At 43.2% G+C, this 12,701-nt stretch overlaps 1 protein-coding gene across 1 annotated transcript in view; it reads right to left on the bottom strand.

The window, feature by feature from the left end:
- Positions 1-2,461: 2,461 nt before the first annotated feature.
- The window catches only part of INHBA (inhibin, beta A), a 10,907-nt gene continuing 667 nt past the window's right edge, over positions 2,462-12,701 (bottom strand). Inside the window, exon 2 of the mRNA XM_012654539.1 lies at positions 2,462-3,472. Within this exon, the coding sequence (XP_012509993.1) occupies positions 2,580-3,472 (893 nt within the window). The 3' untranslated portion in view covers positions 2,462-2,579. The remainder of the gene's footprint in view (positions 3,473-12,701) is intronic.

The raw sequence follows: 12,701 nt of genomic DNA, 5'->3' as shown, positions 1-12,701 counted from the left end.
AGTACATGTTGTATTTCCTGCATTAAAAAAAGAGGACCTCTAGAACATACCAAGTGTATTTGCCCAGTTATGACATTAAAGTAATTTGCCTACATACAGCCCAGTGTTATAGTCTACTGACTTAACATATTTTTCAAGAAAAGCTAAACCACATTTTATAATGTTTGATTTCTCACTGATACTTTATTTTCCTATAATTGATTTCTTAAAAATCAATTGAAGAGCTAACAGCTTCCGTAGTTTACAAAATATGAATGAATGTGATTTTTCCCAATTATTAGAATTTTTTTCAATTTTTAAAAAGTTTTGCAAACTTCAAACAAGTCAGTGAAAATAAGGCTCTGTATTTTTAAAAACACATAAATGAATAACTTACTAGCTATTCTAGGCAAGCTAAATACTAGAATAAATTAGATAGAAACTTAGCTTTAAGCACGTATTTTGATATTTATAAAACAAAGTTGTTTTTTTTTTCTTTTTGCATCCAAATCAATACATGCAAACTCATACATCAGGAGTTTTGGCTATCAATTAAGATATTAGAGATTTTTGCTACTGCCCTCGTCCCTGCCTCCTTTTAATTGTTCTCTTCCTACTCTCACTCTCTTAACATCTTCCCCCAAATCATGTATCTTTTAACTAGTGATAAGAACATTATCAAACCCAATGGGTACAAGTAATATTTCTCACAACCAGGCCTGAATCATTAAAAAAAAAAAAAAAGAAAGAAATACACTCACCTCTTTCATTCTGGCCTAAAGATTATTTTTTTTCCAAAAAAGCTTCTGATGTAAGATTGATTCCAACAGACAATAAATATAAGTTGAAAAAAAAATCAGAATTAACCCGAGTTTTGATTAACATCCTATTTTCCCCACAGGGGATAACTTGTAGAAGTGGGGTGGGAGGGGCAAGAAAGAGGAGGGAATTTGATCCCTGTATGTTTAGCGAGGGCCTTGCTGAATATTCACTGGAATTTCCAGGCTTTATCCCATCCAGATTTTTGAAATGTGCCCACCGAGTTCAGAGTAAAAGCAAAAACTATAGCCTATCCTTCTTAAAAATACTGTGTTTTGCACACAAACATTCATTGCTTTAAGAACATTAAAAAATGACAGCCTGAAGTGCTTAAAATGTGTATGGACATGGTACAATACATGTATATATACACACAGATATGCATATGCACAAGCAATGTATATATACACATACAAGCATGTAGTTTCATGAATTTGATTGAACTTGATATCGAACAGTGTACAACTACTGTACATCCAGTATGAAATGTCCTGTTTCATGGATGTAGGAGTCAAAAACCAAACTTCTCAGGTCTTTTAAGCCTGAACACAATCCACCCTACTCAATCTTAATCCCAACCCCTGACTCAATGATGGTGAATGATACCAACCACAGACAGACTGTTTAAAGGCTCACACAAATGTCTTTGGTGTATGTGTCTATTTTTTAAGGTACAAAATAATAATAATAATTATAATTATAATAATAAAAATAGCTATTTTGTGTGCTGTAGCAGTTCTTTTATAGCTCACATTAAGTGCAGCTCTTAAACCCCACCCCCACCCCCACCCAAAGAAAATACTTGTTAAATAAGGATTAGACAGGTCAAACACCATTGTAGTGCAAATAGTAAACGATAAAAAAAAAAAAAACAACAACAACATTTACAAAATATAGAAATGTTTGGATCCAACAGATGGACAAACATATTCCTTTCAAGTATCTCTCCTTGAAGAAAATAAAAATTAATCAGATTACTTCCGATACAAAAAAGTCTCTCTTTTTGTTCTCTCTCAGGTAAACAGTTTCAAACCTATTAGGTTGCATAGTTCTAAGATCATAAGCACCTTAACGAAATGTAACTTGGTATTCTTTTTTCCTTGATCTTTCACTCTTCCCATTCTTGTTCTCAATTTTTTATGTTGGATTTTGTTTTGTTTTGTTGTCTTGTTGTAAAAGTGGTGCAGAAAAAGAAAGTGTGACCACCTGCACACTATTGTTCTTTTACCAGCATGTGTATGTATGTGGTATGTGGAAACGCCTGTGTGTGTGTATGTGTGTGTGTTGATATACACAGAGATAGTGTCACGCAGACATACCTTATGACCTGGGTAACTGGGTGGGGAAGTGCTGTGATGGGCCCTTTCAAACTCATGGCTTTCTAGATGCTATTTGGGTTGTGCTAGTCCACACTCCTGCAGACTAGACAAGTTGATTCAAGGCTCACAGGGGAACCGCAAGGCGGGAGGGGACAATACCCCATTTAAACAACTGATGTCATGAGTTTGATCTCAGAAGAAATGAAGGGTACACTCTCCCTTTCCCGCCCCCAATTCCTGTCTCCTTCCCTGCTTCACGTCTGAGCCCTGGCTAAGGATTTTTTTCCACATCTTCCTTCATCGGTTTCATCAGGTTTTGTTTTTAGTTTTTTGTTTCTGTTTTTGTTTGTTTTAAATTTCTATTTTTCTGGTTGTTTAACTCAGAAACCTTAAAAATTTCTTCATCTTGCCACTGTCTTCTCTGGACAACTCTAGCTCCCTTTCCCCGTGGGCTGGGTGACTCTATGAGCACCCGCACTCCTCCACAATCATGTTCTGAATGTCCTTTTTGATGATGTTTTGACCATCATCATAGTACAACATGGACATGGGTCTCAGCTTGGTGGGCACACAGCACGATTTGAGGTTGGCAAAGGGGCTGTGCCCCCGCATGCGGTAGTGGTTGATGACCGTCGAGTGGAAGGACAGCGAGGACCCAGACGTGCCTGCTATGTGGCTCGGGCACTCACCCTCGCAGTAGTTGGCGTGATAGCCAGAGGGGGCGATGATCCAGTCATTCCAGCCGATGTCCTTGAAGCTAACAAAGAACTGTTTCTTACAGCAGATGTTGACCTTGCCGTCACACTCCAAGCCGCGCCGGCGCCGGCGGTGAGGGTGGTCTTCGGACTGCCGGGCCTGCAGCATGAGGAAAGGTCTGTGCGACTGCTCCTTCTCCTCCTCTGCTCCCGCCCCTGCTTCACCTCCGTCCTTCTTCTTCCCTTCCCCCTCCTCCTCTTTCTTCTTCTTCTTGCCCAAGAGCACCAGGCTGGCGCCGCTCTCCTGGCACTGCTCGCAGGCAATCCGAACGTCCAGGGAGCTCTTGCCCTGGTCCAGCAACCGCTGGATGCTGCTGGAGACAGGGAAGACGTGCCAGGTGCTCTTCCGAGCATCCACCACCTTTTCAGATAGCAACAGTTCACTCCTCTCCCCCTTTAAGCCCACTTCCTCGGCCTCTTCCGCCGCATCCAAGCTGCCCTGCGGGTGCTTCTGCTGCTGGAAGAGGCGGATGGTGACTTTGGTCCTGGTCCTGTTGGCCTTCGGGACTTTTAGGAAGAGCCAGATTTCTGCACGCTCCACCACCGACAGGTCACTGCCTTCCTTGGAAATCTCGAAGTGCAGTGTCTTCCTGGCTGTGCCTGAAGGTGAAACACAGCACAAGAGAAAAGAGGGACACTTATTAATTCTGTCATTTGCATCTACTCCAGATTTCAGGCAAAGTCTTCTGTGATAGACCATCTCAAACAGGGGTCAGTAAATGACAGCCCTCGGGCCAAACCTGTTTCTATACGGTCTGCAAACTAAGAACAGTTTTTAACATTTTGAAGAAAAGTGGTATTTTGTGACATGTGAAAATTATCTGAAATTTAAACATGAATGCCTGTAAATAAAGTTCTTTGGGAACACAGCTATGCTTATTTCTTAGTATGTTGTTTACAGTTGCTTTTGCACTATAACAGAGTTGAGTAGCTGTACAGAGACTGTCTGATCTAAAATATTTACTCTCTAGCCCTGTACAGAAAAAAAAGTTCGCAGACCCTTGTGCAACAATGAAGAGGGCCTGTGGGGGTCTATGTCTGTTGACTAATTGCTTGATCTCAGTTTCACCTTCTATAAGATGGGAATGGTATAACGACATTTGACCTATTATTTCACAGGTTTGGAAGAATCAAATTGGATAACATACATGAAAACTCACTATAAGCTCTGGCAAGCTATGGAAATATTATTCTCACACAAAAGGGCAGCCTACGGCCCCACCCCGCTGTGTAGGTCTGTGTGGGCGGGACTCACTGAGCCAGCCTCCTCTTTCCTTGTGACGGCTGGCTTCCTCCTCCAACACCTCTTCTCTGGGCCACTGGAGCAGCCTTTTCTTTACTTTGCCTCTGTGACACTGAGTCAGGCCCCTCTCCAATCATTTCTCCATTAAGCAGCTGAAGGAATCGTTCCCAAAGGTACATCTGATCATGCCACTCCTTCTTAAAAGTCCTTTACTCACTTCCTATTGCTCTAAATCTCCAACGGAAAGCCCCTAGGACTTTGGGCTCTGCATATGATGTTCCTGCCATCAACACTGGCTCTCAACCTGTCCTCTTGTTCTCTGTGGTCCAGTTACACCATGTTTCCTTGAAGTCTTAAGGATCCCACCCTCTCTCTTACCTGCAGGCAATGACACCTGCTGTTCCTTCTACCTAGAATAGTCCTGCCCACCCTCGACATGGCACCCTTAGTGGCTGACTTCAGTAAGTTTTCAGACTGAATGACACTTCCTTTAGAAGTCTTCCCTCGCATCTTCCCCGTCACCACCCGCCTGCCAGTCTGGCTTAGGAGGGCTGAGGTCTGAGGTCACTGTCACTGTCTAGTGTATGGCAGAAAGCAGGCAATTACTTGATTACTTTTCAACAAATGGAGGCATCCTTAGCATTGGCTTCTATTAAATTAAGAGAGCCACACTGTACCTCTGAATCCCCCATTTTTGCTTCTGTCCCTTTGGTATGCACCTTAATGAGCACTAAAAACATATTTCAAACAGCAACTGCTGCTAATAGAGAGGAAATCCCTGCCTTATCAGAGTACCTGGATTCAGCAGCTACTCAGTTCTAGCCTAACTCTGAAATTAGAAAGTCATCTATTTCCATTCCTCCCATAAGCACCTGTATGTTTATTCATGCAGCAACATTTACTGTAAAAAGCGAGTGTCCAGACTAGAATTTTTTGATTATATCAAATATTCTCCCTCCCGTCCATTGTTACCACTCAGTGGTCTGTAGAGACACGTCCCCTTTTTCGTGTCCATGTGCCTACTTACAACTGTCCGCTGTACGTGTAACCCATGTACAAATCTGGGACCAATCTTCAAGAAGTTCATCTTAGAACTCGCAACTCCCTAGGAGGATCTCCCTGCCTGGATTTCTATAGCTAACGGAAATCCAGCCATACTTATCACTCGAGGCCCTGAGATGTTTACGGTACTATAAATTTTAGGCACAGTTTCAAGTTCTCTGCAGCAGAAGGCAGGCTTTTCTGTGCATTGCGTACTGTAGATTCTGTTCTTAATTTAACACACTCTGCACACTGTGATTATGATAGTGGTAAATTCACTGAGGCCAGGGCCAAGCAGAGCTGCAGATGGATATGAAAGGTTCTCTGGCATCTCTGTACAGATTTGCTAGGATGCTGGCCCCGATGATGACGGTGGTGGTGGTAAGGGGAGTTCCTTTGACACCGACCTCAAGTCTCTGGCAGGAGTTGTAATGAATAAGAAAACTGGGCTTATGATTAGATAGAGCGCCAGAGCAGGGAGGAGTTAAAGGGGGAAGCTGTCTTACTTTAATATGCGCAGTGACTTTTTTTCCAAAATATGACTCCTATATTCCCTTTTGCAGAGAACTGGTGGGGGCTTTTTGTGGTTTATTTTTTAAGAAAGTGAAAGAGAAGATTCCAGGAAGCAGAGCTTAGTCATTTAATCTAAAAGGGCAATCAGCAGCAGATTTTAAGGTGGTAGGGTGCTGTCAAGACCAGAGGGAAAGGCTGGCAGGGACCTTCGAAGCCTCTGATACCTGGCCTGGAGGAGTGTGCAGGTTACCCCCAGCGTGGGCACATCCGCCCTGCCCTGTGGAGAATGTTAACAAGCCACCTGCTGTTTCCCCTTCTGCCTCTATGCGGGCAGCCTCCGAAATCCTAAACTGCACAGGGTCTCACTTTGAAGACAGAGAGATAGTAGCTGCTAAATTAGAGAAGCCAGAGGGCACATGGCTGCTGTGTTTTGTTTTTCCAGGAAAGGGTGTAAAACAGGAGTCTCTGACTCATGCCCGGGATGGGGAGGCTCACTGGGTTTCAGGAACTCAACCCCACAGGCTCTGCTCTGCTCCCATCCATGCTTGACAGGAGGGGTTGAGGGTGAAGGTAGATGGATGGCAGTGCTGACCTGCACGCAGTGGACTGTCCACAAATGAAGTCCAGAGATATCTGCAGATGTTGGGGATTGGGGAGGGTTAATCGGTGGACGGGAACAAGTGACAGCCTCACGCAAATTGCTTTTGTAGGGCCAGTGAGGCTGAGGCTGCTTGCTCCCCGTCACACAGCCGGCAGGACAACCCTCATTTCATACGAGCAGGTTTCTGATGCATGATCTAGCCCCACCCCTTCTTCACAAGCAGCTGTACTTGGAAGCAAATGATTTAGTGTTCCTGGGAGAGGATTGTACAAAGAGAGTACTCATCAGAGGGGCTCAATCTGTCAGGTGCTGTTATATTAGGATCAGAGAGTCATCCCAAAATGACTTTCATGCTGGTCTTGGCTGATAATGAACTGTAAGGCATTGCCTGCACAGTGTGGAGAGGCACGGGCGCTGATTTATGCATCGGTTTAATTATCTGAACGGAAAGACTCTGCTCCCTGTATTTGCATCCTCTGCCTGCCTGCTTTCTCTCTCCCCCATATTTCTGACATTTGGATTTTCCCCTACTAATTGACATGCCTGTCGCCTCCTTCTCCTGGTGTCCATTTCTGGAACTGCTATTTGTATACTGCATGATATTTTATCAGGAAAAAAAATAAAACTGAGATCCAATTTCATGAAAATGCTGTTGCCATAATGCTCAGGAGAACAGGGGGAAGAGAGAGATTCAAGTCTTCCTAATGTCTACCCTATATGCAGGTACATTTTACACGTTCTATTGTATTCTGACTTATTAAGCAGTGCATATTTCTTTCTTTTACATTAGCTTTCATTGCAGAAGGGGGTGGGGAGATGAGACTGCTGGAAGCTGCCACGGGATTGATGTTTATCAGGGCTGTAGGTTTCAGAAATAGACCCTCGAATGTCCTAGGTATGAAAAATAGAATCAATAACTAGTCAATTGATTATATTCCCTTTATCTCTATATTACCTGAGAGAGATTGCTATATTGCAGTGACACTCTCAGGATGCCCCAATCTTCAAATCTTTATGCATAACAATTTGAAAAATGGAAGAAGGCTGCCTAAGGCTGAGAGGTTTAGGATCAATTTCGTTTCAGGTTTGATTTAAATATCTCATGCTGTAAAATCTTGACATGGAAGCCTTCCCATAATGCTTCGTGAGCAGGTACAGGTGCGACCATGGTTCCTACACTATTACCTAGCTAACCAGATATAGCTGGTTGCTTTACTAACCTTTCATTACCTACTCTCTGATAATATTCTTTTCATCCTCTGTGCTATTTTTTCCCTCCTGAGGCTTGTGAGCAAGGCTGTATCACAGCCTGCTCTGCCTGAGTAATTCACTAAGAAAGTCCCACGCAAACCCATGTGGGTGATAATATTTCATCACTTAAACCTCTATGAGTTTGGTGGACACATACCAAAGAGAGAGAAAAAAGGTGCAGAAAAATGAGTAGGGATACATTTTGTACCTTAAAGGGAATACCTTTGAAATGTTGCTGGGTGGGAGGGATTCGTCAGAGGAGAGACTGTGTAAAATGGAAGGAAAGATGCCTGAAAGGGTATTTGCAGCACATTTTCCTTTGCTTTCAGAATTTTAAAAATGTTTTTAGTAGCTCGATCAGGAAGGCATGCCAAGGGTTAAGCAGCCGATCCCCTTGTCGATCCCTTCCCCCACCCGAAGATGCAAAATGTCACTTATCCAAAAGTCCAGCATCTCATATTTCTGGGTGTATGAACATGTCCAATGAAATAAGCAACACACACATGCAGTGTTTCAGTTTTGTTTTGTTTTCCTTACCAGGGTCCTGCTTAAAGTATGCTGCCTTTTACATACGGGCAATAATTACGTCTCTACTGTGAATGTGGAAAGGCTTGTTGTTTATAGAATGTATTTAAACTCACCATGGTGAGGCGGGGGAGAAGTCTTGTTGTAAAAAGCGTCTGTTACTTTAATTTTCCATTTTTCATCAAGGTTTCACTGTGCCTAGATATGGTATAGTCAACGGTAGGGGCATGCACAACCATTCACAGCATGTGTGTTCTCTGAAGCACTAACTTTGTGTTTGGACTGCTTCCAGGGGTTTCTGCAGAAAGCAGCAAGTGAGGTCTCTAAGGTTATTCCTCCTTTGACCTACAGTAGAGGATCTTTCCTGTAGTAGAACTATAGGTTTGGCCATAAATTATCTTGATTAAGTTTTCAGCCCTACTAACTCTCCTTAGGATCCATTATTGAATTGCAAATGCTCACCCACAAACATTCGTCATCTATGCCTCTTCCCTTTAATTGGTGATGAAAAAGAAAGTTAAATATTTAGGGAGAAAGGAGATTTAGGTCCCTAAAAGAAGTAGAAAATGTTTTTAAGGTTCAAGCCACAAAATTTCAGACTTCTTCCAAAGTTCCTGAGAACTTTGACACTTTCGATTTTGGACCTAGGAACCAGTCGAGTATGAAAGATTCTGAACGACAGCTAAGAGATCATGCTCAAGTATTTTTTAGCAGCAGAGGGGCCAAGACGTACGTATGTGTTTGCAAGTTGCAAGTGCCTGGGAAGGTATTACCCCAGTTCTCTAAATGTTAAATCTGACTTTCCACCCTGACATCTCTGCGCCCCCCCTGCTGCCCTTCACAGGCCGCAAACCACGCTTAATCTCTTTTCACATCTTTTCCCACCATTTCTCTCCACACCCTCGGGTTGGACGCATCCTCAGAGGCTGAACACCATGTTCCCACAAGGCGTTAAAGAAATAGCCTCTTTCCTCCCTATTGGAAGTCACTTGTCATTTCTCACTGGTGAACAGTGTGTTGATAAGGGAAGCAAACCGGGCAACAAAATCAAGGGAGACGGAAGATGTTTTTGTACAACCCGGGCAACCGTATTAGGGAGAGACTTGTGAGCAAATCAGCATCGCTGATGATTCATGGTCACATTTCTCCCTGCTCCGCTTTGTTTGTTTTTGAAATTTATCACTCGTCTGCCTTCCATAGAGCTCCAGAATGTGCGCACGTATCACTAGCATTTCCACTTCCTTTCCTTCTGTCTCACTGAATGTGTTACAGGTAATCGTGTTTCTCCCATCCCATAAAACCTTAACTTTTTCTGGGGGATGAGAGGGAGCCGGATCTAACCCAAGATTAGGGCGCTGTAGACAGGGGCTTGGCTAGGCACAATTGCTTTTCCCTGCAAGATTAACAGACAAGAAGCAAAAGTCTTTGGAATGCGCCCTCTTGTGGACGATCTTTTCCCGTTACTCAGAGAAGCAAGCGTGTAGCCCCTAAGGCATCCTTCAGTGAGGGGTGATCCACGGAAAAGTTCAAAGATAGGGGTGGAAGGGTGGGAGTCAACTCCACTTTGAGATGGTTTTCTGCAGGTAGGGGAAATGAGTCATCCGAGCAAGCCTTCTTAGACCCCTGTTTGGGCAGTATAAATTTCTAACTCAAATCTCCTGCAAATAGTACCTCCAAGAGGGGAGATTTATATGCTGCTTTCAACACCACCTAGGCTATGTGAGCATTATCCATTTCTTGGTGTTTCATTTGTCTTTCTCCCCCTTTCTTTTCTACAAGTACTATCAATTGCTAAGCTAATTACCAGAATGCACATTTAGGTTTGGCAGTGTGTGGAGACTCAAAGGTATATTGTTATTGTACAATGTGAATCAAAATGAGATAAGATAAGCTGCATCAGCCAAGAAGGCCACTGATTTTAGCTTCACTGCCAATCATAGTGAGTTGGCTTGGCTTTCCCCATCCCAACTACCTTTCCTTTGAAGAGAGGATGTCTCTTTAAGGCCTTAAGGTAAACATAGAGGATTTTGTGCCAGCTATGCAAAGAACACACTAACTTGGTGAGCAAACTTGGGTGACATGCATAAAAAGAAAATCATTTTTATTTGTTGGAATAAATTTCAGAGAGCCTTAGAGCAAGTCCCCACTGTTTAGTCAGTAACAACTCACATCAGCTTTATAAAGATGGGGCACTTTCCACATAAGCAGAATGGGACAGACTCAGTTAAAAGAGTTTCCAGCACTCTTGTAGCCCCTCTGCTTCTGGTGCCATGCCTTGGCTTTATTCAACAAGCAAGGAGAGAAAAGGCAAAAATTAAACACGTATCCCCAAACTGAGGAGTGTCCAGGTGGAAAGGTGTGTCCCTGGCACGCTGGTGGCAATGAACACTTAGGGACTGGATTCTATACTGAACAAAACAGTTTATAAAGGAAAGAAAAATGCATGCCTTTTCCTATTCTCCAAAAAATCTTGACACTTTCCATAGTTGGAATGTTACTGAAGTTGAATTGTTACAAAAGCAACAAGACATAGATCTCTGCTATTCATTTTTATATATTCGCTACAATCATTCGGATGATAAATATCTTTTCCTGGGTTAGCAAAATAGGGAGAAAATGCTCATAGGGTACTCTACCTGAAGAGCAGATTGTCCAAATAGCAATGATGGAATCTGTGAAATTATATTACATCAACTTGAAGTTGATGTGTGAACTCCTTAGATGAGAAAAATAAGCAATTGTGATAAACCTCTTCTAAGAATCCGAAGTCAAGTTGTAAACTCAATCAGGAGGAGTTTGCCATTACAAATCTTAAAGTTTACTCAGCGGGTAAGTCCGATGAATCGCTTTTTAAAAAGTAGCTCATTTTTCTTTTAAACTAAACACCTAACAGAGAAGTAAAAAGACAAAATCCCATATAACTGGGAGAAGACTGGCATAGAGATTAGGGCATAAGTAAGAAAGAATGTAAATGGTCACATTCTTTCACTGCCAGATCTCTGTGTGCCAAGAGAGTGATTTGCTATACAAGTCCAGTAAGTCAGAAAGAGGGGCATATTGCTAGCACCAGTGTGCAGTTCAAAGTGGTCAAAGGCATTGGCATACTTAGTCATATGATGCGGTTAAAGCCAATTGACAAGGAGCTGCCATCGAGGCCATTCTGTGTGGAAGTCGCTATATAAAGACATATACAGGGTCCCTTTGTGTCAGGACATGGAGCCGCCCTCTAGACCGCTAGAATCCATTCCATACGCACGACCAAATGCCATAAATGTTTTCTTTCTTACCTAACCACCATGAAAGGTTGAGTAAATTGGGCGGCAACTTGAAAACTCCAACCTGGCTTTTTTTTCTCAATAAGCTTCAGAAGATAAAGTCCTAATGATCATGACCTTTGGGGCTACATCAAGAAAGAGATTTAGAGAAAGAAAGTAGGACCTTCCCTACAGGACAGAAGTTTCTAGTAAGAGAGCCAAACTGCCTGGGAAGCTTATGGGAGACCAGGGCTTCTCCTACAGTGGGGAGCCACAAAACCGGCAGGCTATCTGCACTCGCGAAAGGATGCTTAGGTCTTTCATGGTTTTCTTGAAAACAGAACATCTGAGTCAACAGGTTTTCAGGATTGGAAATTCTGAGTGTTGCCTTAATTGTTTATACTGCTGCGGCAAACTTTTAAACAAAAATGCTGGGAGTCCCTGCACATACTTTACTGGCCATATGCTCTACCAAACAAAACAATGGCATTCCTTTCAAATGGAGTTGGCAAGGGATGCGATTCTTTAGCCTGGCATTACCATGAAAGTAACACGGTATTAACACATCTGTGTGCCCAGCGTGCATGGGCTTGCAGGCACGCAAAAGGATCTGTGTCACTTAACTATAAAAATAGTCTGGCTCCACGTCTATGGCCCCATACTTTTGACAGGTATTTCTATTCAGCAACAGGTTAGTGTGGTCCTGGACCAGCGATTAGAATCTATTTATTAAAAGTTCTTCCCCTTAAGGATCCAGTGAGAGTTTAGCGTGGTATCTGAGAGCAGTTTGTCAAGGTTGCGTTCCTTGGCAGAGAGCTCTTAGTAACTTTACATAGAACAAAACTGTGGTTTTTTTTTTTTTTTTTTTAAGTTCAGAGAGCAAAAGTCAGTGTTCCGAAAGTGACTGCTGGTTCAGTGTCAACTGTCCTCCAAAGTAGCTCTTCATTGCCTAGAATGGGGTGCCTGTGCACTTATAGACAGTTTCTAAAGGTAAAAATGACTGTCCCTAATAAATATGCCCTGCTTCTCTGATGTGGCCCCAGATTGGACTTTTAAAGGGGAAGGTTTGTTTTAAGACAATGACTTCATCTGTGCCATTCCACCCCGATCCCAGCACTCTCAAATCCCCCTATCCCCAGTAAAAACTTCGAATGGGGTCCGGAAGCCTCCTCTGCTGCCCAAGCCCCCCACAATGCCCGGGCTTTCGGATCTGGTTTCACAGGCAGGGCAAGGGAGCCCCGCACAGACTGGCTTCCAGTTCGAGATTGGCCCAAGAGCTTCCTCCCTGTGTGACCGGCTGAGTTTAGCAAGTGTAAGCCAGTCATCTCCAGGCAGAGCTCAGCTGAGAATTCCATTTCTGTGAAGTCCTCTCCCCCTCCCCTGCCTCCCCTCCGTTGGTCC

This window comes from Propithecus coquereli, unplaced genomic scaffold (assembly GCF_000956105.1).
Source record: "Propithecus coquereli isolate 6110/MARCELLA unplaced genomic scaffold, Pcoq_1.0 Scaffold441, whole genome shotgun sequence".
Taxonomy (NCBI): domain Eukaryota; kingdom Metazoa; phylum Chordata; class Mammalia; order Primates; family Indriidae; genus Propithecus; species Propithecus coquereli.
The sequence above is the reverse complement of the archived record's forward strand: the minus strand, read 5'-3'. Positions and strand labels throughout refer to the sequence as shown.